This window comes from Pseudogymnoascus destructans, assembly GCF_001641265.1.
Source record: "Pseudogymnoascus destructans isolate 20631-21 unplaced genomic scaffold scaffold_12, whole genome shotgun sequence".
In the NCBI taxonomy this organism is placed as follows: domain Eukaryota; kingdom Fungi; phylum Ascomycota; class Leotiomycetes; order Thelebolales; family Thelebolaceae; genus Pseudogymnoascus; species Pseudogymnoascus destructans.
The window spans coordinates 130,714-156,745 of record NW_020167531.1 but is presented as its reverse complement, the minus strand read 5'-3'; the positions used below and the strand labels follow the sequence as shown (position 1 = coordinate 156,745).

Here is a 26,032-nt window from a genome sequence, read left to right as displayed (position 1 = left end):
CGTTAATCCGTTCCGTGCCTGCCATCAGAACGAGGCCCCAACGACCTCGGCTCACACCAAAAAGCTTCACTCCACAAACAAGGACGGGCCGGTAGCAGCTTTAGCAAAACCCCGATATCCCCTCGCCGGATTCTCAAGAATCAGCACACGGCCTCATACCATGCGGCCATAATGTCCTCCGCCGACTTCCAAGCCGCGCAACAACGCATCGCCGCCCGTCAGGCAGCGCATGCCGCGTCCGTTGCTTCTCAACTACACGCCCCCGCCTCCTCACCCCTCCACAAGCACCTTTCTCATCTCCCGCCCTCCCTCAACCGTCTCGGCGCTGCCGGTATCACAGCATGGGATACCATCCGCGGCCGCTCTGGCACCAGCCCTGCCTTCCGCGTCGGACAGGCTGATGCGGAGCTTCTAGACGAAGAGCTCCTCTCCCTACTCCGCGGCCAGATCACCTCAGGGCTAAAATACTTCGGAGACATACAAGAAGAATGGGGCGAAGAAGTTGGGCTCGCACTGCGCGGCGTGCTCTTCAAAGTCTCCGTCTGGGATCATGGTACGGCACCTCCCCCCTACTCACAAAATGCGATCCGCTACTAACCCCCCCCCCAGACGCGACCTACGGCGCCGCCCTCCAAAACCTCCGCTTCACCGACGCGCGACACACCGGCTTGGTCCCCCTCCCCCCCTCTCGCTCCCAAAAAGCGCTCTACGGCCTCCTTACCGTCTTCGGCCCCTACGCCTGGATACGATGGGAGCGCTACCTCTCCTCGCCCTCCTTCTCTCTCTCCTCGCGCCTCAACACCATCACCTCGCGCCTCACAACCGTCTACTCCCTCGCCTCCCTCGCATCCTTCAGCGCCTTTCTCCTCAACGGCCACTACCGCACCCTCCTCGACCGCGCGCTCCGCCTGCGCCTAGCACCGCGCACGAACCAGCTCGCGCGGGACATCTCATTCGAGTACCTCAATCGCCAACTCGTCTGGCACGCCTTTACCGAGTTTCTCCTCTTCCTCCTCCCACTCCTCGGCATCGCGCGCTGGCGGCGCTGGCTCTCCCGCACTTGGCGCCGCGTATCCTCTCTCTCCTCCCCCTCCGACGGGCCTGCAGAAGTCAAACAGGGCCCGCTAGCGCACCTCCCCGAACGGACTTGCGCGATCTGCTACGAGGACCAGAATAAAGCGAAGTCGGAAGCTGAGATTGTTGCTGCGAGCGCCGCGGGGCAGGGGGGGGTGGCGGGCGGGATGACGGATGTAACGAATCCGTACTGCGGGGCATGCGGGTGCGTGTACTGCTTTGTGTGCCTCGCGGGCCGGTTGGAGGGCGAGGCGGGGGAGGGATGGGTATGTTTGCGCTGTGGAGAGGTGGTGCAGGAGTGCTGGGCGTGGGGGGGTGATGTGATTGAGGAGAAGCCGGTGAAGGTGGGGAGGGAGAAGAAGGTCGGGTTCGTGGATGGGAATGGGAGTAGCAGTGAGAGCGAGAGTGTGAGTGAGGAGAGGGATGAGGAAGGGTCGGAGGTTTATGAGGAGAACGAGATGCCGGATTTTGACGAATAGGTATTTGGAACGGGGATTGGGATATGTGTTTACTAGGCGCGTTTGTGCTTTCGATTCTTCTGGCGGCCGTCGAGGAGACGGATTGGTTATGTTGTTGCGATTTTGGGATACCCGATGGCGGCTGCGGAGTAGTATACGCCATGGAAGACGGGGTGTATAAGTACTATATAAGGAGGATGTATCACCACAAGAGGACAGACTACGGTCGTGTAATTCAAATAATATCATATTTTACGCCTTAAGCTCATGCAATAGTGTCACGTTTCCCCAGAGCACTTAAGCCCTATTACTCGTATCCTTTACTTCTTCTGATACGCCTCGCCGATTCCGCGCTGGACAGCCTCCCTCGCGGCAACCCTATCGATCCAGCGGAGCAAGTGCGGGAACTTTGCGAGCTCTTCCTCAGTGAACCCGGTGTTCTTCCACCCCTTCACCCATGGCCAAGTGCCAAGCTCAGCAACACTGTATTTGCCCTTTCCGTTACCAGCGAGGTAGTCGCGCTCGACACCAGTATATCTGCCCGACAATTGAATCTCAAGCACCTCATAAACGCGTAGTGTCTCGTTGCGGAAACGGTTAATTGCGAAACTAGCAGGTGTTAGTGGGATGGTGCGGGGAAAGAGTGTGGAGACTGCGGGGGTCTACTCACGGAATCTGCTCGGCCTGTCTGCGGAAGAAGTTGGTATTGCCTTGGTACGGAGCTCCGCTGCCGTGCCAGAAAATGAGCCATTGGTCGGCCTGGCTCGTCTGGAGCTCGTCCTTGAAGCGGAAGTGGTAGTCCGGGTCGTAGTTGCGTACGAGGTAGAGCAGGATCGCTGAGGTCTCGAACACGGGGAAGGGGGGGGATTGGTTGTTGTCGACGAGGACGGGGATGCGGCCGTTGGGGTTGAGGCGGAGGAACCACTCCTTCTTCTGCTCGTTGGTGGAGATGTCGCTGCGGCGATGTTAGTTTGTTGTTCGTGAAATTGTGAAAACGGGAGAGGAGTAACAAACATCACAGTAGTGGTGAATTGGAGACCATATTTATTCTTGAGCTCCTCGAGCAAGATTTGGACCTTCTGGCCGTTGGGGGTGCTTTGGGTCAGCAAGTGGAGGCCCTATTCCGCGAGTTACTGTCAGTCTCATAACATAATCACAGGAATTGAGAGCTGAAAACACACAGTGAAGCTCTCTCTACCTTTGCATTCTTGACATCATCAGGCGTCTCATCGATGTAGATTGATTGAGACATTATTCCTTTTCTTGAAGGGTGTCGGGTAGGATGAGCTTGTTTATGTGTAGATACTTTCTTAGAAGTGAAGTGCCGAAGCTGAGGTTGAAGTGGAGGTGAGAAGCGTACAAGTCGTTGGGGTATATGTGCACAGAGTGAAGTTGAAGAAAGTTGAACGAGAAGAAGCAGCGAGGAAAGGGCGCATTATATATACCTTCTCAATCGACGCCACGATACATCAATAGCTCTTTCCTTTGTGAGCTCTCAAGCAGTTCCGTAACATTAATGATTAATCAAACCGCCACCACACGTCATTAGCTCTCCCTGCTTTGTCATAACTTATGCACCACCGCCTTTGTCTTTAAGCGGGCGTTTATCTATCGCCATTGCACAAAAAAGGTAACTATTAAGCCATAAGACGGCCCAATAATTTAAGAGATGCCGACAATAAATCAGCGTGGATGGCGATGTGCAGATGCCGCGATTTGAAATCAAAAATACGTATTCTCCGTCGCTGTTGTACGAAGTAGCACCATTCGCCATAGGTATAGCTTCAACCCCGCGGTCCGCGCCCCGCCTTGCTATGCCAAGATCATGGAACAGAGGGGAAGCATTTACGATCAAAAGTCGGAGATCGGCATTTGCGCCATCCCATATATACGTTATACGACACTATCGCCGCCTAACGCCGACCATCGGTTTCGTTATTCCTGTTGTATCTACAAACCCCGCTTCTTCTACAATATCATAGTTTGCTGCCGTGACATTTACATGCATCATCCCTCATCTAAACTACAATCAAGTTCCTTACTCGTAGCCCCTTCGCACTCTCAACCCAATATCTCCTCCTGATTCCCAAACTCTTCGCCCTCCTCAGCGCCCCCCACGTCGCCTCCCCTCCTCCAACCATCACCATTGGCACCTCGTGCGCGCGCCTCATCCCCGCCGGCGTCTTCTGCGCCACCTCTAGCAGCGGCCTGACGAGCTCATCATCATCACCATCGCTCACCATAACCACCATCTGTAGCCCTGCGGCGGTAGGGTGGAAGGCCGGCACGTTAGCCAGCTTCTCGCTGAAGCTGCACCTACCGCGCCGCATCACGATCACGTTGTACGCGCGGACCACGCGGTCTGGCAGTTTGCCGTCGCAGTTGTGCGAGGCAAAGTAAATGCTCGTCCAGGATAGGGGGTCGTTAGTTACGGCGTTGGAGTCAGGCGCTTCAGGCGCGGCGGGAATTGGTGCCGCGCCGGTGCCAACCGCACACTGTCCGCGGAGGGAGAGGAGTTGATATTTTGGTTGCTGATTAGGCTGGGGTAGGAGCGTGGCGACGGGATCGCGTAGAGCGGATGTGACTTGTTGCAGGAGGGAGGAGAACATGGTGCGGTAGTCTGATGGTAAGTCTGCTAGCGCCTCGAGGTGCAGGGACTCTGGTGCTGGCTCGGCGTGTAGACTTTCCTCGATCTTGCCGCTGGTGGAAAGGCCTGATGATGGTATTCCGTCTGTTTTGTTGACTTGAGGGTTCTTGACCTGGATGACGAGGTCGACGGTGAGAGGGTCACGGACGCGGGTAAATGACGGATCGACGATGGGTCCTATCGTTTCTCGAGAGATGAAGACCTTCTCATCTCGACCTAGTGGCGTGGTGCCGATATGCAGGATCCGCCAGGACTTGGAAACGGGTCCTTCATCGTAGATGAATTGTGCTGAATTTTCTTCCTCGATCATCGCCACCGTAAGGCCAGCAAGGTTCTGGATGAGAACGCCCTCGTTGTTCACTCTGACAACGGGCTGAGAACCCACAGCTATATTGAACCCCTGGCTTGCAAGTTGTGAGCTAGATGGGAATTCTATCCAAAACGTGTCTCGAATAGGTAAGCGTGCGCAGACCGCGTTGGGCGGCACGAGATTTTGAGGGAGAGTCCAGGGGTATATTGAATGATTCGCTGGCTGTGACCATTGATTCTCCACCGACTTTGTAGTGTCCAAAGCCATTTCATGCATGGCATTGTAATTTGGGGAACGGTGAAGCCCGACTAAGCTCGCAGCATGGAAGATATCTGGTCGTGCGGCGGTGGGCGACCCCGTAAGTGGTAGCATTGCTGCCGGAACAGGACAAGTGTCGACATTCTTGAGCGAGGTATAAGACTCTAACGACGAGCTCCTAGGCATTTTAGGTGTGCTGTTTTGCTGACTTGATTTGCGTGGAATGATTAAAGGATGACCCTCTGTGGTAAAGACGTAAGGAGCGTCGAGAGAATTCAAAGGATGATCTGGATCAAAGAGGAGGTACAGATATTTCGCTGTCTCTCCCAGAAAGAAGCTTTCCATCCTATCACTCATTTTACCGGTTCGAACATCTTGCAAGCCAGACCACCCGCACTCTGCCCAGCAGCGTCGCTGTATATCTTTCAAGACCATCTCTCCAACGTGAAGGTACCAAGGATCTTTGGTTGCACGAAATATATGGTAATTCGACTCTATGAATTCCGGGCGACCAGGCCACCAACCTAGCCCACCCTCAATGGTTCCGTCCCTTACTGACCATCTTTCCGGTAGCGCGGAGTATCTGGTCCACAATGCCGTATAAAGTAGATGGGTTTCAATGGCTTCGTCCATCTCACCAGCTATGGCCAACAGCCCTGGGTAATAGGCACCAAGACTATCTATCCAATAAGTCTGTGGTGACCCAGTAGCAAGGTGTGCAACAACATAGTGAGGGTGGTGGCTACTGCTGTATAAATGCCTCTTAATAGCGCTATGCGCCTCTTTCCAAGCATCCAAAAAACTGTCCGAGGAATTCTCCTCAGAAGTTAGGGGCTTATAAAGTGTATTCGGGTCGAGCCAAGTATCCGGCTTCTTGCCAGCTGGAACCGTTGTGTTTGGCGGCGCAAGGCCTGACGTGAGAATGTGAGTCTTAAATGCATATTCGAAGAAGCTATCGGTGCCCGCACCAATACCAGCGTATGGTCCTATCCACTTTCCGTCTTCGGCGTCAATGCCTGCACCGAGAAGGCTGAGCTGACTCCGATGAGACCACACAGCCCAAAACGCCCGCTTAGCAAGTTGTTCAAATCGAGGGTCGCCAGTTAACCTGCTGAGCACAGTAAACTCGAGGACCAAGCTTCCTGCGCCAGCGCTGCACGTTTCGGTGACCTCATTGGAACCATCCTGTGCCCCGGAGCCCTTGTGCAATGGGGACCTATGATAAAATGGTATGCCATGTCGCAAGTTGACCCTGGGATACGGCATTCCAGTATTGGTATAAAAAGCCGGGAGCATTCGTTGCGCCAAGTCCAAGGCAAGGCGGAGTAACTGCCCATCGTATTTGAATCCATTTGACCACAGTATTGGGGTTTCTTCGCCCGGCAGGTCTGCCTTCCAAGGCCAACTCGAAGCTCTTCGCGGCTTGTAGTTTCTTATAGGCAGCTCACCGATTGCGAAAAGGTGAGCGCTAAGAAGTCCTCCTACACCGCGAATCACTGTCTCGAAGACCTGGACCTTGCTGTCTAAATCGAAGCCTCGCGCCTTGAGACCCTGCCCCGACGACCCTTCTGTGCCGTCGCCATACTGGATAATGAGCGAGGCGATGCCATCTTGAAAGTCGTGGAGCGCATTGAGACCAGTTCGTTCATTATCCGGGGGCGCCGAAGCTAGGATGGCCAGTGTCGACAGGCTGTCAATGAGTGTGAGCGAGTAGTTGCCAAGAGCATCGTTGAGGTCTATGTCTCTCGGGTTATTGCTTCGCGTCAAGGGTTTGCAGGAGACTGGTCTAAGCTATGCAGAATATTAGTGACTGTAGAAACTCTCAATGAGGAAAGAGCGTACCTCGTCCTCTGGAAATGCAATGTTCATGTAATTGTCGAATCCATGGTAGAACATATCCACTGATTCTTGACGCAACTCCGCAATGCGTCTTTGGGGCATAGCATTGGCCACTGCGATAAAGGCAGCGACCAGAAATATATACAGCCATGGTCGTATGTGAGAAGGTGGTCTGCTGTTAGATGAGGTACGCAGGGACGGCCTCAGCCATCGCAATGGCATCGCCACTATCGGAATAATAACGGCATGGGAGCTAGGTGCAAATCAACAACAGCTCTGATGGCTGCGCGCTCGACAAAATTAGGCAAATGGGTATCAATGAAAGAGAAGGTGGGAAGAATAATCGCAGTAGAGTACGAGTAGTAGGAGCATGAGTACCATGGGAATCGGGATGTGATGCGGCTTTATATCCAGTTGTAGGGTGGCATATTACGTCAACTAATACCGACGCACGTGAGGCTAAATATGAAATCCTAATATGTTGAGTAGATCACGTGAGATCACGTGACTATGAGTAATAAATGTATGTATTCCTGACTATGTAACCTATACTTGGCTTTACCGATAATCCGTAGGGAGATCACGTGAGATCATGTGACTATTACAACACACCCCCCCCACGTATCCCCATAGGAGCCTCAAATTGTAATATGAGGAACTCGGGAAAAAAAGGGGTGGTTATACCCGGGCCGGTGATAATAGTACGTCAGTCACGTACGCCCGATGATTCACATCTACGCCTAGTGACTCATTTCCAATCGGAAAACAAGTTGGCCACTTCAGTTCGGATCTTCCGTCTTTCTTCCATCTGCCCCTGCCTACCACACATACCCATCCTTTCCCACGAATCCCCACACCCCACCATACTTCTCTCTTCTTGTTGGCAAGTCCGTACGAGACAAGATGCCTGCTGTTGGACAGGTCTTTGTGGAAGACCAAACGAAGTCCCTAGCAGACACAGGAGCAAATGGCTACCTCGTCATTAACAAGCCTTTCGCAATACGACTGTCGAAAGCGCTTCAGAGCCCCATACGGAAACTACCCTACTCTGTACCCATACGTGGATTTCAGCGCAAAATCCAAGGCCACGTATCGGAGTATATTCGGTTACACTTAACAGTCGAAGGACGCTGGATATATAACTGCCCTTTTGTACTCCTGGACCTCGGAGCACAAGATGTGATAATTGGGAAGAAGCTTTTCAGCCGCTTCCAAATACTACTCGACTCTGCAAAGAGCCAGTTAGTATGGCCAAAGGAGTACCCGCTGACTCCTAGCTGGAGCAAGGAGATCACCTTGCCCTACTGTCATACTGACATTCGTTGCACTCAGTTTGCTATCAAACTCAAGAGCAAACTTGGAAATCTCCTCCTCAAACCTACAAGTCACTATACATATTTTGGCTTATCACACCAACAACAAGAGCAATACTACTCAACGATTGCTACAACCATCTATGATTCATTACACATCATCGCTCCTTAGTTACTGGGCCGATATTACCACATAGCATATCTCTACAACCCTCTATGATTCATTACATGACATCACTCATACTACCACATGACATATCTCTACCAACAAGAGGCCTAGGAGCATGAACGATAGCTCTAAAAGCTCCTACGAACCTCTATGATTCATTATATGTCATCGCTCTTTAGTTACCCACAAGATTGGTTACGTTATGACATAATTTGTCTATGACATAATTTGTCTATGACATAATTTGTCTATAGGGGTACTCTGACCTTGGACCTCCTTTTACTTCCTATAAGCTACGAACCTAAGAGATGGTTCTATGGGATTCTCTTACGTCGACTACAGTTACCAAGCCTGGTAAGTCATGGAAAGTCTTGGAAAATGAGAGAACTACACTCCTTTAGCATAAATAGGATTGCCCTTTCCTTAAGAAAGGGCAAGCAGACAATACAGTAAATCGACTATCACATACTTCCACATCTTTTCCAAGCTTCCAAGCATTCATCTTGTTACTCCTTGTTTCTGAAAAGTCAGTGAGGTGTTAACCTCTGACTTACCCCTGAGTTCCCAGACTCAACATTTGTTGCAACTTGTCTGAACCACTTCACTACATCACACACCTGATTGCTGCGTTGTGGAATAGTCTAAGTGTAATGGTGGGTGCACCAGATATGAGAATCTAGCCACCCAAGGAAGGGATGAATTTACTAAGACAACACACTGTCTTAGGAAACAGAGCCAAAGGGTTGTAGCTTAGACTATTCCACAACGCAGCAATCAGGTGTATGATGTGGTGAAGTGGTTTAGACAAGTTGCAACAAATGTTGAGTCTGAGAACTCAGGGGTAAGTCAGAGGTTAGCACCTCACTGACTTTTCAAGAACAGAGAATAACAAGATCAATGCTTGGAAGCTTGGAAAAGACGTAGAAGTATGTGCTAGTCGATTTACTGTATTGCCTGCTTGCCCTTTCTTAAGGAAAGGGCAATCCTATTTATGCCAAAGGAGTGTAGTTCTCTCATTTTCCATGACTTTCCATGACTAACCAGGCTTGGTAAATGTATTAGAAATCAAGTGCGACCCACAACTAGCTTGCTAATCATGTAGTGAACGTAAGAGAATCCCATAGAACCATCTCTTGGGTTCCTAGCCTATAGGAAGTGAAAAGGAGGTCCAAGGTCAGAGTACCTATAGACAAATTATGTCATAACTTAACCAATCTTGTGGGTAACTAAGGAGCGATGACGTGTAATGAATCATAGAGGGTTGTAGAAGCTTCTAGAGCTATCGTTCATGTTCCTAGGCCTCTAGTTGGTAGAGATATGCCATGTGGTAGTATTGGCCCACCCCCTTAAGGAGGAGATTTTCTTAATAACTTGTTCAATGAGTGTCCAAATGATATGCCGTGATGTATGTAGCATAAACAGATGTAGTAGAAGAGTTTGCAGCAATCGTTGAGTAGTATTGCTTCTGTTGTTGGTGTGATAAGCCAAGATATGTATGGTGACTTGTAGGTTTGAGGAGGAGATTTCTAAGTTTGCTCTTGAGTTTGATAGCAAACTGAGTGCAACGAATGTCAGTATGACACTAAGCTACGACCCTTTGGCTCTTTTTCCTAAGACAGTGTGTTGTCTTAGTAAATTCATCCCTTCCTTGGGTGGCTAGATTCTCACATCTGGTGCACCCACCATTACACCTTGTCTGCTTCCAGCTTCAACTATTTCTATAGCAGCACTTCGATACTACAATGGAGGATGACCAAGCTCCTACAACTACTGCTGAACAGCAGATGCAACAACTGTTTGCCTTTATACAAAATATAGCAAACAAACTTGAGAATTTGGAAAACACCTTTCAAGCCAACACTTCAGCAACACAATCCTCAACTCAGACACATCATACAGAGCTTCCCACAGCTCCTCTGGCTATGTCGGGTACCCCAGGTGCACTTCCTAAAGTGCAAACACCAGATTTATACCATGGAGACAGGAGGAAGTTGAAGGGATTTCTTATGCAACTGGACATCTACTTCACCCTCAGGCCTCATCAGTTCACCTCAGACATTCAGAAGATATATTTCGCTGCCAGCTACCTCCGTGGATCTGCATTCAACTTCTTTGATTAGTGGCAACAACCAAAATACCACTACACCTTTGATTACCTCTTATGACCAGTTTCAAGAGGAACTTACCAGGACCTTTGGAGACATCAACGAAACTGCTACAGCAGAAAGAGAGCTACAGAAGCTATGTCAAAAGACCTCTGCTGCTCAGTATACAACAGAATTTAGGAGAATCACTTCTCACTTGACTTGGAATGAAGAAGCCTTAGTCTTCACTTACTACCAAGGGCTCAAGAGCTCTATTAAGGATGAACTCAGCAAAGAAGAACGCCCAACAACACTTCAAACGCTTATAGAGAAAGCTGTCAGACTTGATGATAGGCTTTTTGAAAGAAGAAAGGAGGAGAACCAAGACTGGCATCCAACAAGAAATTTCAACAATTACACCTCTACACCAACTGCTAAGGACTCAGCACCTGAACCTATGGACTTAGACGCCTCTATAAAGAGATCTACAGCAAATCCAGCACCTCAGCCTACAAGAAGCCCTCAAAAACTGAAAAGGGGTAAACTTACTCCTCAAGAAAGAAAACACAGAATGGACAACAACCTTTGTTTATACTGTGGCAAAGGGGGGCACAGAATTCAGGAGTGCTATTCAGCACGGGGGAGTGCTGATTCAAAACATATAGCAGCCTCAGACACAGTCACAGCTGCTATTCCTGAAAAACTTGAAAAATCCCCACCAGGCACAACTTCAACTGAGACTACAACTTCTCCCCTAGACAACAAAGATGTGTCGATGGTGCTTTCTCAGAGTTTCACACACCTGTTAATCCCTATTCAACTCTATTTCAAACAACAGGTGTTATCTACAAGGGCTATGATAGACTCAGGGGCAACAGGCAACTTTATATCTCAAGACCTCATCTTGACACACCAGTTACCTACAATTCCCAAACGCACTCCAGAGTTGCTCCGAGTCATTGATGGAACTCCTATCAGTTCAGGTTCCATTACCTGCAACACCCCAGTACTCAAACTTGAGATTCCCCTAGGAAAATCAACATTTTCAGACACCATCTCTTTAGATGTTATACCAATGAAGTACCCAGTCATCCTAGGTCTTCCATGGCTTCAAAGGCATGATCCAACTATCAATTGGAAGCATTTATCGCTTGGGTTTAGCTCAAATCCTGAGCTCAATACTGAAAAAACCCTTCAAGCCTCAGTTACCCCTATTCAGGTCCAAGACTCAAACTTGTCCCAGATCAAGGATTTTGACCAAACTATGGACGATATATCATCTCTGATATGGGTTAAACCTTTCCAACCTGTCCTGGAGATAGCAGCTACTTCAGATTTGGAGAAATCATCTCAGGAGGTCATTTTGCCTTTAGCATACCAAGACTACCAACATCTTTTTGACAAGGCAAAGGCATCAATTCTGCCAAAGCACCAGCCTTATGACCATGAGATACCACTCGCAGAAGGCTCAATGCCTCCCTTGATCTTGAGTTTGATAGCAAACTGAGTGCAACGAATGTCAGTATGACACTTTTACGGGCAAGAACAGTTGGAACTCTCGAATATGAATATATGGAGACTTTAAACAGAGATATCCAAGAAGGGAAAAGCAAATGGAAACGGCCACGAAGACCATCACAAGAATTTGGAGACATGGAGAGTTGGAATAGAGGAAGAGTTTCAGAAAACCAAGAAGTTTCAAAGGGTGGGATTGATTGGTTTTTATACCATGAAATGGTTTTACTCCCACTTCTCTTTCCTTATTTTCGGAAAATCAAATCATTACATCCAGAAAAACGACTCTGGTTTGTAGATGACAATGTTAGTCTTCATTTGAAAGCACACCGTTCACTTGAAGATTATATGAAAAGAGAAGGAATTCACAGAGTAGGATTCTGGCCTCCAAACTCTCCTGATTTACATCCTATTGAGAATGCTTTTGATTATCTTAAAGATCGAGTTGATGAATATATACCTTTAAATGGAGGTAAGCTTGAGAAAGCTCATGCAAGGGTATTTCTTGAGGAAGAATGGGGGAGGAGAATGGGGGAGGAGAATGGGGGAGGAGAATGGGGGAGGAGAATGGGGGAGGAAAATGGATGGGAAAACTGCTCAACTATGTGCGTCGTTCAGGGATAAGTTAGAGCGGTGTATTGCAGTAAATGGAGGTAACAATTTTCGTGGGTAGATTATGTACATTTCCGAGTACGACAACGGATGAGTGGCGCCGTCAGCCATGCGCATGTTCCAACTCAGCATTAGCCGCTATAGCCCTAAATACTTCCCGTTAACTGCAAGCCTCGATGACCCCAATGGCTTCCCCGTGTATTGTGTCACCGTGTTGAGTAGGTAGGTCATGTGTTCCCGCCGTACTGATTTGTCGGGGGAGGAAGCGCTATCATTGCTCTGCTCAGGCCGCTACATCATCTGAATTAGACAATAAAATATTGTATACGTAATGAGTTCCTAAAAGTAAAACTTGATATTTTTAGGGGTTATTTCGGTTATTTCGTCGTACCTATCACAGGATATCATCCCAGTATGGGTCGAGGAGACAAGTACATGAATTGTAACCCGGCAAATTAATAGTTCCGTTCGTGGGCTGCCAACCTCGCCGACCAAGGCTGAGAAAGTCCCAAGAAACCACATACGAACCTGCCCACCCATTTGACAATAAGGATTCAGCAGCACAACCACCAAGACACCAGCGATGTTATTAGGCAACAGGTTTTGCTCATCGTAAACTATGATCGAGCATGATTTAGCAGGCACAAGTAAGGACTTTGTGGGATGAGGGTGACGAGCCACTGCTAACACGTTTCCCAGCGCCATTATGGTCGACGGAATCTACGGCTGTCTTGCTCGCCGAGCTGGCACGACGACAAGTGGAGGGCGAACGGCCAGCTTGCGGTTCTGCGCAAGGAGGGGACTATAGTACACCACACCACGTTGGAGCCTTAGTTCTCATCCTCGTCCTGAGCATTGCTGGTACGATTACACCCGAAACAACTGTGCAGGGCATCGCTAACTACTCTCAGGCTGTGGCTTCCCCCTCATCTCCCAATGTGCGAATAAACATAAAGGGCCAAACGATCTCGTATTCTACTCGCAACACTTTGGCACAGGAGTGTTGATTGCAACCGCATTCGTGCATCTCCTCCCCACCGCATTCGTCTCCCTCACCGACCCCTGTCTCCCATGGTTCTTCAACACCGGATACCGGCCTCTGGCGGGCGTAATAGCCATGATATCCGCCCTCCTCGTCGTCGGGCTCGAGATGTTCCTCCGCACAAGAGGCGTCGCACATACCCATTCCCACCTCGAAACATGGGAGCCCGATACTACCGCCATCCCTGAACCGGGACAGGCGGACCAGGATCGCGAGTATGAAGAATCATCTGTGGGCCTTATGGGCGCGGGGTCGTGGAGTGGTGAGCCGAGCCCAAAGGAAAACGGCAACAAGACGACGTCAGACTACCGCGGAGATGCGGAAGGCTCGGACCTCGATTTGGACGAGCTAGATCCTGCGACGGGGACAAACGGTCGTACCGGCTCGCGGCCGCATGCTCAAATCCTTAGTCCAGAGGGATTGCAAAAGAAACTCATGGTTCAGTGTATGCTCCTCGAAGCCGGAATCATCTTCCACTCCGTATTCATCGGCATGGCCGTATCCGTCGCGACCGGTCCCCCATTCGTCGTTTTCCTCATCGCCATCTCCTTCCACCAGACATTCGAGGGCATGGCATTAGGTTCCCGTATCGCCGCCATTAAATTTCCCAAGGGCTCCTTGAAGCCCTGGTTAATGGTTCTCGCCTACGGCCTTACGACGCCGATCGGACAGGCTATTGGTCTGGCCGTTCATACGCTTTATGATCCCAAGAGCCAGGCCGGGCTTCTCATGGTGGGGGTGATGAATGCGGTTAGCAGCGGGTTGCTGTTGTTCGCGGGGTTGGTGCAGTTACTTGCGGAGGACTTCCTCAGTGAGGGGAGTTATGGTGTACTACAAGGGAAGAAGAGGGTTCAGGCTTTTACGGCGGTGATTTTGGGAGCTACGTTGATGGCGATGGTAGGTGCGTTTGCATGATTATGTATCCTCCCTTTGTATAGACAGCGTGGGATTTTTTGTATGCATATTTGGAATAGTATAGATCTGGCTTTAAATGGTATTCAATGAACAGATATGCTGGTTTTATCTCATTCGGATATGTGCAGATGAGGCGTGAACTATTATCTAAAGTGATTCAGAGCACGGTATCCATCGCCCTTGGGATGAGACGAGTGTATTTAGACCTTACACAGCCAGCCTATTTGGGTTCTACTCGTATTTCTCTCAATCTTCTTCAACGGGGCCGTCCTCTGTCCGATCTCCTGTATCTGGACTGTGTTCCTGAGGACCTGTCTACCACCCAATAAAGCGTAAAAGTTGATGCTAATCACATAATTTCCCTTCTTGTAAGCCAAATATGATTGTAATTATCAGCTTTATCTACCTATAAAGTCAGTCGCCGTTGTCGACCACTAATGTATTTATAGCGTACGCACTATTGACGATAAGTTAACGCGTAACCCACCCGCGACTTTAGTACGTGCCACCCCCTGGCCCATCGTACTCGACTACACTTTGGGTCCAAGGCAGCACTTCGTAGCACATCCCAATTGTCTCAGAACACAACGCATGTCTCTGTCCAGCTTCCAGCTCCAACTCAACACCAGCTGAGCCAATCGTCCATATACTCACATCCCCGCGGCATCACCAACATTCCATCGTCGCATCAAGCTCCTGCCGAGCTACCCCGGATCGTCGTTACTCAGCCTTGCGATGTCATAGGCGTTCCAGCCTCGCCACAGTCGTAACTTAATCAAAAGCACGACATACCATCCCATACCTCAAGCATACCGAGAGCTTCACTCACGCCGTGAGCGTCGGAAGCAGCCATGGTTATCGCTATCAATGGCTTCGAGGCGCTCTATTATATGAATATATGGCGGATCCTAGCCGACCTCACGCACTCCCTGTCGAAATGCATTCTCATCTTCGCCATCCACCGCAACAAGAGCTCTGAAGGTCTGCCCCCCCACTCCCCCTCTCCCTCTCACCCCCCTCCGCGTCTCTATAGAACAGGCTCTAACAACCCCCCAGGCGTCTCCGTCATCTCCCAAGCCCTCTACGCCCTCGTCTTCTGCACCCGCTACATCGACCTCTTCTGGAAGAACCCGCGCGACAACTACTGGAACTTCATCTTCAAAATCTTCTACATCGTCTCCTCGCTCTACATCCTCTTCCTCATGACCCGAATTTTCGCCCGCACCCGCGAGCGCGAAGTCTCCTACCGCCTCGGCGCATACAGTCTCCTCGGCGCTTTCGTCCTCGCCCCCTTTATCACCATGATCGCTGAGAAGGCGTGGGGTCCGCGATTCTCTCATATCGTCATCAACTTCTCCCTTATCCTCGAGAGTGTGTGCGTTTTGCCGCAGCTGCTTCTCTTGCGCCAGACTACAGTGCCGACGGTTATAGACTCGTATTACCTCCTCGCGTTGGGCGCGTATCGCGCGCTGTATATCTGTAACTGGATCGAGCGGTACGCCTCTGCGGACCCCGTTAAGCCAGAGGCTGTGGCGGTTATCTTTGGCATTATACAAACACTACTATACGTTGACTTCGCATGGGTGTACTACTCACGCCAACGCGTGAAGCTTCGCAGTGGCGGAATCGTAGACGCCGATGATCTCAGCAGGAGCTGGATGTTACGGCGAGTCCTTCGACGCGGCCGTGACAGCGAGGAGAATGACGAGGAAGCAAGGCCAGCGCTAGGGGGTGATGATGCAGAGTATGAGCAGAATGTGTCCAGGAGGGAGGGGTCGAGGGGACGAGCGGGGGGTTGGGGGAGGAGGGGAATCAGTGTTAGTGCTGATGATGAGGTTTTGGCGGCGGAGAGGGGGGAGGGGAGCCCGATTGCGACGGATGCGAGGATGAGGGATCCGGACGAGTTGGCGAGGATTTTGCATGATGAGGATGACAGTGATGTGGAGGTGGCTGGGGCGCCGAAAGCTACGCCGGTTGGGGGGGAGGAGTGGAGGGATAGGTCTTAGCTGGATGTGGTGGTAAGGAGGCGGTGTGATTGGGGAAGTCGGGTTGTTTGAAACCACCGGATGAGATTGGTATTATACAATATGTTAAATGAAATGATATTATACCCATGGCATTTTGATATTTATAGGGAGCGGTGTATTAACATGCTAGAGACAAGAAGCGGCCCACTGACAAAGAGTCATCTATTCTATAACAGGATTAGAGCCTCTAGAATAGTCGTGTGGATGTGGCGTATCGTCGGATCACAATCATGCCTTCTCTCAAATCTTTCCAAACCAAAGGATACTTTGGACACCGTCGAAGCTGCCCCACTCGTTTTCTGTAGGGTCCTCTTCGAGGCAATGCAAGCCTCCATCTTCACCCAACCTAAGCTAACTTACGTGCAGTTCAACCCAATCCATGACTACACCCAGACCGACAGCAGCAGCGGGGGTTGTCGACAGCAAAAATAAAGTAGTAACAACAACATATAACGATGAGAAACACACGACAGCAACACCAGACAACGACAATACAATGCTACCCACTGCCACCATCCTCAATGTCTCCTCAAACATACCTCCCAGTTTTATTCAACGCAGCCACAGATGAGCGACCCCACCACCCCCACCTTCCGCCTTCCTTGCCTTATAGATATCCTCTCGCAGGTCCTTTTGTCGATAGCAAAAGGAGAGCGGTGACAACAGCACGTAGCGGTGAGAATGACGGCATACGTGAAATAAGTCTTTATGATGAGTGGAAGAAAGCAGCAAGGAACGGGGAAAAGCATGAAAGACCACCAAGACTGTTTTGGGCCTCGGAATCTCGAGGTGTTTTGGAGAGCCGTTTTCATATATTCATACGGAGCAGTGATTCTTTAACAAAGGATGCCCAAGAACAAGGTAATGTTATGCTCATTTTCTCATTTTCCCATTCACTACAGACAATGCAACTGTACATTAATCTAGAAGAATAAACATTAACTCCGCTCTAGACAAAGACCGAGGCTGGTTCGTCCACAACAGACGAATGATTTCAACGAACAACCCCCTCTTCCCAGTTTCATCTCATATCCGCGCCACAGTAACAATATGACCGGGTCTATATAAGACGCCATGAACCTCCCTCCCATCCCTTCCCCTAACCAGAAACACAGAAACACACTTTCCGACACAATCGCAAGACAATCCAAAAGAAGAAACATCACCAAAACCTCTCGCAGCTTCTCCAGCCCCCCTCTAGAGATACACCCATCCCATCTCCCCCCCTCAACCATGCCTTCCACACAGCTAACCTCCTTCCCCAGCTTCCGCCACCTCCCCGCCGAGATCCAGATGATGATCTGGCGACACGCCATCCACGCCATCCACGGCCGTGAAATAATCCTCCACCACACGCCTCTTCCCTACATCCCACTGCCCATTCCAGCAGTCCTGCCGCGAACCGAGATCACCTCCAGCGCCCCGATCCCAGCGGTCCTGCATGCGTGCCACCTCTCGCGGCTGCTGACACAGCACCGGTGAACACTAAGCATGGGAGCCTATGCGGCTGCCGAGAAGAAGGTGTATGTCGATGTGGGGACTGATTCAATCTACTTCCGGAACCAGACGTTGCTGATGATCTGGCACCGTGACGGGGATTGGGAGGATGTAATGAGGTTTGCTGGGAGGGGTAATATTCATGTGGTATGGGGTTGGCACGGCTTGCAGCCTGGCCTCACGTACCAGAGTCCCGTGCTGATGCTTAGGTTTTATATAACCCCCCAGGTAATAGCTCATTTTAGGCGTATGATGATACGATGAATTAGAATATATATATATTTATACTACAAGTTTATGAGACCTTTGCGAGGACGCAAAGCGCGTGATTTCCGGACCACAGGCAGCATTATTGTAGCCCCTGTGCGTATACGCAATAGAAACCTAAAGGGCGTTGGCATGGCAGTATTCTCAGTTTAGAACCCGTGCGGGGATGTGAAGTGATGGGTGCTGGGTTTGGAGTAGGTCGGGACTGTGTAATTTGCCCTGGGTCTAATATACTACATAACTATAACTCCTGGCCCAACCAGAGCATCGCAATAGCATCGCATAGTAATAATTCCGACGAACTAAAAGTCCGCCGTTGGCAATGGGGAATTCCTGAGATTGTGTGAGATCATGAGGATCTGGATGGGGTTCTTGGAGCTGCGTGCCCCAATTGTCACACGGATGCATATTTATCACCGTATGATGTCTAACTCAAAGATATAGGAGGGGTTCCTCTCACCTTAGAGCTTCCTTTCCTCTGTAGCTTCACGCACCCCTAACTACTAGAGGCGTTCTGCTCCTTTGTTATTCCACTCCTCAACCGTCAACTTTCAGGTTTCAATTTTAGAACAAATTCCTCAAAAGTATGCTCCAAGGAAGAAAGTGTACGGTGACAGAGACCACAGACAAACAGACAGACAGACAGCAGTGATATCAACGACAAGAAAAACAATCCGCAGTGACAGCAGGGACGGCAACAGCAAGAGGCCGGTGACAGAGAACGAATAGCAACATAATAGAAGAGAACTCACTCACCGGCTCGTTGTTGGGCGTCTCGTGCAACGCATCCTTTTTCAAAAAGCACCACCGCGACTAGCCTCCATTTAGGCTCGCTGTGGCGTTTTAGGCTTTGTCCTTGAGTAAGAGCCGATTTGAGTTGTTCAGCACATACATACATGCATACGTACAGTACATCCGAATATGGGGTGTTTGGATGTGTTCACACATAACACATCTGAACCCTCGCCCCCTCTCGAATCAAACCTGGGGCCTCAGTCAAAGTTGGAAAAAATACATGATATTCCTCCTCCGCGCGCACAGCAGAGCTAAAATAATGCCCTCTCCCCCCCCCCCCCGGGGGCCCTCCCCCCCCCCCCCCCCGGGGCCCGTCTCCCCATTCCATTCCATCTCATTCGCATTCAGCTATATACAACCCCCCATCTCCCATCTCCGAGAGCCAGCCCATTATATCACTCCTTCAACCCACGTCTCCAACTCCCACCCCAAAACAAAACAAAATCCAAAAACCTCCCTTTTTTGCCCCCTCCTCCCTGCATTAAATAGGCTGGTATATATCCGTCCGTCCGTAAAAATCTGTATAAAAAATGTCCCCCCCCACCCTGTTCATTTGGTGTTGAATTTATTAGATCGTTGGAGTAGTTGGTTGACTCAAATCCAAGCAAACCAAGTCGTTCGTCTCTGGTATCCCTCGTGCATCTTCATCCCTCATGTTGCCCCGTCGTAAAGGTGATCCCGCTTTCATCCCAGCTCATCACGGTCGTAGCCTCTCAACTTCATCTCTAAACCCATTGCGTACCAACCCAATTACAAGTCAGTGTGTATCCGCCCATACCCCTCTCTAACCCCCGTCGTACCCCGTCCAGAATATATACAAACCCCCCTCCCCCCTAACTAAAACCAGGTAACCCCTACCCACCCACAGGCGGTAAAAGTCTAGTATCCTACCTCCCCTTCCCCCCCTCCATCCCCCCATCAAAAGCCCACCCCCTCTTCAAGCCCCCCTCATACACACTCGCCACGCTCTCCTGCCACATACTCGGGCTGACAAACGCCGCCGCCGGCGGCGCCACGAACTGCTGTTGGGCCAGGAGATGCTGCTGCGCTGCTGCTGATCCCATCGGCGGCAGCGGAAGCAGGGGAATACCCATCATGTCGGGATGGGCGCTGAGTTCGGCGCCGGCGTTGGACATATGGCGCATCCCCTGTTGTGGGGGTCCGACGGACATGGATGCCGCGGTGGGGGTTTCAAAGGTGGTGTTCCATTGGCTGTGGGGTATTAGCATGTTGCATTCACAGCCGACCAAAGTAGAAAAGGACGAAAGGGGAAAGGGGGAACTAGAGAAATAGACAAAGAAAATACGCACTCAAAAATCCTCGCCGGATTCCACGCCGACGGATCCGCCATCGTCATCGCCGTCTGCATCCCCTGCTGCATCCCCTGCTGCATCCCCTGCTGCTCCGTCATCCCCCCCCCGGCCATCATAACTAGCCCCTGCACCGCCCCCGCGCCCTCCACCTTCATCCCTCCCGCAGACACCGGACTCTGCTCCGGCGGGCCGGTGTACGTGACATGGTGCTGGCTCGCGTGCTGATTCAGGCTCTGATGCGGGAGGTGGTCGACTGAGGACGTTGGTGATAGGGTGGATTGCTGGTATTGTAGGGTGGGGGGTGAACTCTGGTTGCTCGAGGTGGGGCTGCCGTAGGGGAAGCTGGGCTTGAGATCAAAGGGCTTGCGGGTGTCGGCTGAGAAGGCCTCGCGGAGGGCGTCGATTTGTTGCTGCATATCTGGCATTGGGCAGGCGTTCGTGCAGCGCTCGAGGAGTTGCATGTGGCGGGTGAAGTACTCGCGCGCGTCCTTATTGAGGTCCGGGTCTGGGGATGTGAGAGCGACGAGGTGGAGAACGGTGCAGGTGAGGATACTGTAGACGATGTAGTTGACGCCGCGGACCATGCAGAGAAGTCCATCCATGCCGAAGGAGTCCAGGACGGATTCCTGGAGACGGCAGAGCAGCTTCGCGTTCGTGTAGGCGATCAGCATGTGGCGCTTCCATTTTCCGTCCGGGTTGCTGGGATCGAGACTCGCTAGTTGCGGGCGATGGAGCATAACTACGCCGAGGCAGAATTGGATGTGTATGTTCCCTAGGAAGTGCGTTGGGAGCCAGGGCGGGGATCCGTCGGGTGGGAAGGTGACCTGGAGATCTTGCGGGAGTTCGACCATCCATTTGTCGAATGAGGGGTTGAGCTGGAGGAACTTCGGGTCCATGCCCACCTCCACCTTCTTCTTCTTCAGCTTGCTGTACACGACGGCCACGTTCCTTATATGTCCGACGCATCTCGCAAAGTATGTGAACTGCCGTTGGATGTGGTAATCCGAGTCGTCAGCCCCCGGCATCGGTTTCGGGATGCTAAAATCGACGGTATCCGCATCCACGGAAAGCAAGTGCGTCCTGCCCTGCGGCGAGCCAACCATCAGCTCGACAACGAAGATGACGAGCCATATCCGTGTCTTAATAGCGCATTCAGTATTAGTATTCCCACACGGCCTCCCTGCCTTGTGGTCCTCGTAATGTTCGTCAAGTCCCATATCCCGCGCCATAGTAACGCATTGCACAACCGTCATCCACGATCGGTAGTAGTAGCCTCGTTTTGGTACAGCTTCCCGTGCCTTTAATATGATAAGCATGGCCTGGAGCGTACTTAATCGGGGGTCATCCATAAACGCAGTAGCATGCCCTGTATTCGATTAGCATAATTTCGGACTCCTCACGGGACTGCAAAACTCACGCGTTGCTAATGCGAGCCACTGCTGCCCCTGCGACGGCTCATCCGCAAGTTTCCCCGCATGCGCAAACATAGCCTCCAGAATCAGCGGCGAGATAGCTTCCCTATCACTATGCCACTGGTGGTAAAACAAAGTTTTGTTCAGCACCGGAACGTAAGGGTGTATGTTGTTGAAGTAAATATCAAAGTAGTGCAGCGCCGTTTCCTCGTCGGGCATTAGCTCAGGGGGTATCCGTATCTTCGAACCTGGCCCTGCAGTTATTTGTGTAATAGCAAAATTATCCGGATCCTCAAACACAGCTTCCTCAACCGCCGCGGACTCCTTTTTCCTGTTACTCAAGTACGGTGCTGTAATTACGGTTAGCGCCCTTCGTATCTCAAAGAACTAATCAACTAACCAGTTCCCGACTCATCCATCTTCAGAGCTCCTAGATACTCGGCAAGGTCTTGCGTGCCGTAGGGATCAGTCTGGTACATTTCCGGAGAGTGGGTTTGCGACAGCTGCGATAGTGATATCTGCCGTTGGGGTTGGTGTTGCAGAGGTTGCTGTATAGTCTGCTGCAAAGGCTGCTGTAACGGCTGCTGTAACGGCTGCTGCTGGATTGCTGGCGGCATAGACGTAAAAGTCGGCTGCGGCGGGTAATTGTTATCCATCAGAGCCGGCGGGTTCATCGCAGCGGCATATTGCATCTGCTGTTGCTGCTGACATAAGTTTTGCTGGGGATAAGCCATTGGCTGCTGATATCCATTATTCTGAGCCGAATATGAGATCTGCTGCGCATAGCCCTGCGGCTGTCCGTTCTTGTCGATCGCCTGCATGTGTTGCTCCAACGAGGTGTAATCCTCGTCGCCGCTGCCGCTCTCATACTCTCCCTTCTCGGGCTCGAAGCCGTGGCTCTGGCCGCCGTCGTAGTTGGCCGTCGGCGGGATGCAGTGCAACTTGAGGCGTATACAGGCCGAGCAGGGCCAGGTGTTCGTCGTGGCGGCATCGCACTTGATTTTGCGTCGTCGGCATCCTTCGCAGGCTCGCATCACTGGCACGACATATATCAGTAACATGTTCCCGGGCCAAAAACGGCCACCAATGGTTCAGACTAACCCTTCAGCCGCTTATGGCGATTGTGTTCGTCCACGAAGACATAATCTACTTGATACCGTTAGCAATTCGCTCGTCGACAAGTGCCCATCTCCCGGCGGCTTACTCTTCTGCGCCTCGCGCGGAGCAACGTTGTTCGGCGCAAAGGTAAAGGTCTGCGGCTGCGAGCTCTGAGGAAGCAGGCGCCGCACACCCGCTGGGTCGCCCGACATCGAGCGGGGTTGGACCAGCGGCGGCGAGGACGAGTAGGCGGTATGGTAGGGCTCCAGCGGCGTCTGGAAAGCGTCGCTGCCGTCGAGGAAGAGAGCGCCGTCGTCGACAAGCGAGTCTATCATGAACAGGACGGTGGCAGCGAGGCTCGCCCACAGCACAGGGACGCGTGTGGTGGTGGTGCTGGGTGTGTGGGATGTGTTTCGAGGAGTGTCGCTGCGAGGCAGGGCAGCGCAAGGAGGTGGCCGTTCCACGCAGGTCTCCGCCTAGGATTGTGCCGGGTATATCAGACGTCGAGTATTTGTCGGTGGGCCGGTGGGCGCGAGGCAGGCGGTGGATTTTCCTTGTTCGCGAGGTTGTAGCAGGGGGCCCGCCGGGAGAGTGATTGACGGGGCTAGCTCGCGCGAACCCGCTCTTAACAGCTCTGGCTTGGTGGGACCCTTGGGACAGCTGCTCATACCTCATACATGCCCTCTCTGGTCGAATTAAAGGGTGACGATGATTGTTGTTGAACGAAGGGTAGTTATAGAGTAAGAGTGATCAGAGTTTGGTTTTTGGCTTTGCGAGATACTGGGGGTTTCGATGGCGGGTGGACGGAAAGTTGCGTGCGGTAGGCAGATTTGCGGCCGATGTATATTTCACATGTACTTATACTGGTACTCTTCGTACAGTAGTACGTTTTTTTTTCTTCAATGGCTATGTATGTATGAGCTGATTCCCTAGCAGTGAATGGAGGAATATGGTCTTCCTCTCTCGTTCTCTCTCTCGTCTTGGGTTGGTTTGTTCTGCCTGTCAGCTTTGTCTGTGCGAGTCTGTATCCCGTCTCTTGCGTCTCGAAGCAGATCCAGTCCCAAGAAGGAGGGCGTCCTCGGGGTCCTCGGGCGCAGACGAGACGGGTCGGCCTTTGGATCTTGGGGCGGCAGGGAGGCAAGGAGAGAGGATCAGGGCGTGGGTGCGGGCTGGTAGTGGTAATATTGGGCGAGTGTGGCAACTCTTCTCTCCCTTCTTCTGGATAAAAGATGGTTCGAGGAGGGGATCGATATCAGCGTGGGGCAGTAGCATCAAGGGAAGAGGGATTGAGGGATTGGGGGATTGAGGGATTGAGGGATTGAGGGATTCGGGGAAGAGAGTACCGGGTTGAGTACAAAGTACAAAGGATCAATTGAGGAAGTTGAGGTAAGGAAGGTAAGGAGAGAGGTAGAGGAAGGATAGAGGAAGGGTAGAGGAGGGTAGCGTTAAGGGTAGTAGTGGGGTGGGAGTGGGGTGGGAGTGGGGTGGGAGTGGGGTGTAGTGGGGTGGTAGTTGTAGTTAGTAGTGGTGTAGTAGTGGTGTAGTAGTGGTGTAGTAGTGGTGTAGTAGTGGTTATAGTAGTGGTATAACAGTGTAGTACTGTAGTGGTATAGTAGTGGTGTAGTAGTGATTATAGTAGGTATAACAGTGGTAGAGTAGTGGTATAACAGTGGTAGAGTAGTGGTAGAGTAGTGGTATAACAGTGGTATAACAGTGGTATAACAGTGGTATAACAGTGGTATAACAGTGGTATAACAGTGGTATAACAGTGGTATAACAGTGGTATAATAGTGGTAGTAAGGCAGCAAAGTAGGGTATGATAGGGTAGTAGGGTAGTAGGTAGTAGGGTAGTAGGGTAGTAAGAGCACCAGACGGTAAATCGGCGATGAGATGGGGGGTAATAGGTGCCCTTTAGTATAGGACTATACGGGTGGTACTAAGGTAGTAAGTGTAGTAGTGGTAGGTAAGTTAGTAGTAGTGGTAGGTTAGTACTAGTGTGGTAGGTAGTAGTAGGTAGTAGTAGTGGTAGGTAGAATTAGTGGTAGGTAGTAGTGGTAGGTAGTAGTGGTAGGTAGTAGTGGTAGGTAGTAGTAGTGGTAGGTAGTAGTAGTGGTAGGTAGAATTAGCGGTAGATAGTAGTGGTGGTAGGTAGTAGTAGTGGTAGGTAGTAGTGGTGGTAGGTAGAATTAGCGGTAGATAGTAGTGGTAGGTAGAATTAGCGGTAGATAGTAGTAGTGGTAGATAGTAGTAGTGGTAGCACCATCTATCCGTATGGCTGGCTGGCTGGCTGACTGTCGTTGGATGATGAGGGATGAGGGAGGGATGAGGGAGGGATGATGGAGGGATGATGGAGGGATGATGGAAAGAGCCATTTAAAGCCCCACTTCGGCAGTGCCGCGGTATTCAGTCTATACCCGCACCATCCATACATGCGATGCCAAGTACGAGCTTGATCGATTTGATGCGGGTGAGACGCGTATGTACGCCCAACTGACTGTACTCTACTGCATCTCTCCTGTAGTATGATAACAGAGTCGAACGCCAAAAACAAACCCCACCACACCAAACAAGGTACAAGGGGGTAGAAAGGGTACAACTCCTCCAAAACGGGGAGCAGACTGAAACAGCAAATGAAAAAGACGTGGGAGGGAGGGGAGAGTCGTGGGCCGCCACACGGTATCGTCGTGATCGTCGTGATGGGTATTGTCGTGATTGTGATGGGTATCGTCGTGGTCGTGATGGGTCGTCGTGATCGTCGTGATGGGTATTGTCGTGATTGTGATGGGTATCGTCGTGGTCGTGATGGGTCGTCGTGATCGTCGTGATGGGTATCGTCGTGATCCGTATCGTCGCGATTGTCCCACCAACCCACCCACAGCGCCACTTAAACTGGGGGGGTGAGTGGGTGACTGGGGCGACTGTTTCCCGCCTTCATCAACTACCGTAACAGTGGTTAGAATACCAAGATATCTGGATAACTTACCAAGATATCTCACACCCATCCGATAAATTCCCCATAAACGTTATAATTCCTCAGCGTCATCGAAAACGCCACCACCCATTATATTTCGTGTCTCTCTGCTTCCCCATCCACCCCTTCCCACTCCAGCCTGCGCCATCAAATAATCATGGCTCTAGAACAGGGACAAGACACCGTCTCGCTCAACTCGCTCACTCTCACTCACCTCCCACTTCCCACTTCCCACTTCCCACTTCCCACAGCAGAGCGTATGGTTTCGTCGCTTATCACATGCACTTTCCCCGTGGCCCTAATCTGCGTCGGCAAATCACCGAGGCTCACCCATGCGCGATCGAAGGAAGGACGAGGAAGAGACGAGAGAGAGAGAGTGGGCCTTTCGCATGTCTGACGCGCACGATTCTCTGTTA

The 26,032-nt window shown here is 51.1% G+C and overlaps 6 protein-coding genes across 6 annotated transcripts; 3 read left to right on the top strand and 3 right to left on the bottom strand.

Moving 5' to 3' along the window:
- The first annotated feature begins 69 nt into the window (after positions 1-69).
- PEX2 (peroxisome assembly protein (Peroxin-2)) lies at positions 70-1,764 on the top strand. The gene is made up of 2 exons (XM_024469970.1): positions 70-553; positions 610-1,764. The coding sequence occupies exons 1-2, from the start codon at positions 172-174 to the stop codon at positions 1,551-1,553; spliced, it is 1,326 nt and encodes a 441-aa protein (XP_024323696.1). The 5' UTR covers positions 70-171; the 3' UTR covers positions 1,554-1,764.
- On the bottom strand, positions 1,765-3,272 carry VC83_06368 (uncharacterized protein). Its single transcript, XM_024469969.1, has 4 exons — positions 2,731-3,272; positions 2,547-2,650; positions 2,203-2,487; positions 1,765-2,141 (listed from the first exon to the last, which is right to left on the bottom strand). Exons 1-4 carry the CDS (start codon positions 2,782-2,784, stop codon positions 1,853-1,855), a joined length of 732 nt encoding a protein of 243 aa, XP_024323695.1. The 5' UTR covers positions 2,785-3,272; the 3' UTR covers positions 1,765-1,852.
- On the bottom strand, positions 3,273-7,005 carry MNL1 (alpha mannosidase-like protein). The gene is made up of 2 exons (XM_024469968.1): positions 6,590-7,005; positions 3,273-6,538 (listed from the first exon to the last, which is right to left on the bottom strand). The coding sequence occupies exons 1-2, from the start codon at positions 6,806-6,808 to the stop codon at positions 3,551-3,553; spliced, it is 3,207 nt and encodes a 1,068-aa protein (XP_024323686.1). The 5' UTR covers positions 6,809-7,005; the 3' UTR covers positions 3,273-3,550.
- A 5,597-nt stretch (positions 7,006-12,602) lies between these two features.
- Positions 12,603-14,357, top strand: VC83_06366 (uncharacterized protein). Its single transcript, XM_024469967.1, has 3 exons — positions 12,603-12,926; positions 12,979-13,140; positions 13,191-14,357. Exons 1-3 carry the CDS (start codon positions 12,899-12,901, stop codon positions 14,234-14,236), a joined length of 1,236 nt encoding a protein of 411 aa, XP_024323685.1. The 5' UTR covers positions 12,603-12,898; the 3' UTR covers positions 14,237-14,357.
- Positions 14,358-15,087: 730 nt separating this feature from the next.
- VC83_06365 (uncharacterized protein) lies at positions 15,088-16,352 on the top strand (the record flags this gene model as incomplete). The annotated part of the gene is made up of 2 exons (XM_024469966.1): positions 15,088-15,217; positions 15,293-16,352. The coding sequence occupies 2 exons, from the start codon at positions 15,088-15,090 to the stop codon at positions 16,240-16,242; spliced, it is 1,080 nt and encodes a 359-aa protein (XP_024323688.1). The 3' UTR covers positions 16,243-16,352.
- Positions 16,353-19,709: 3,357 nt separating this feature from the next.
- VC83_06364 (uncharacterized protein) lies at positions 19,710-24,069 on the bottom strand (the record flags this gene model as incomplete). The annotated part of the gene is made up of 6 exons (XM_024469965.1): positions 22,752-24,069; positions 22,649-22,693; positions 21,948-22,583; positions 21,553-21,897; positions 20,133-21,501; positions 19,710-20,034 (listed from the first exon to the last, which is right to left on the bottom strand). The coding sequence occupies exons 1-6, from the start codon at positions 22,978-22,980 to the stop codon at positions 19,710-19,712; spliced, it is 2,949 nt and encodes a 982-aa protein (XP_024323687.1). The 5' UTR covers positions 22,981-24,069.
- Between the last annotated feature and the right edge of the window lie 1,963 nt (positions 24,070-26,032).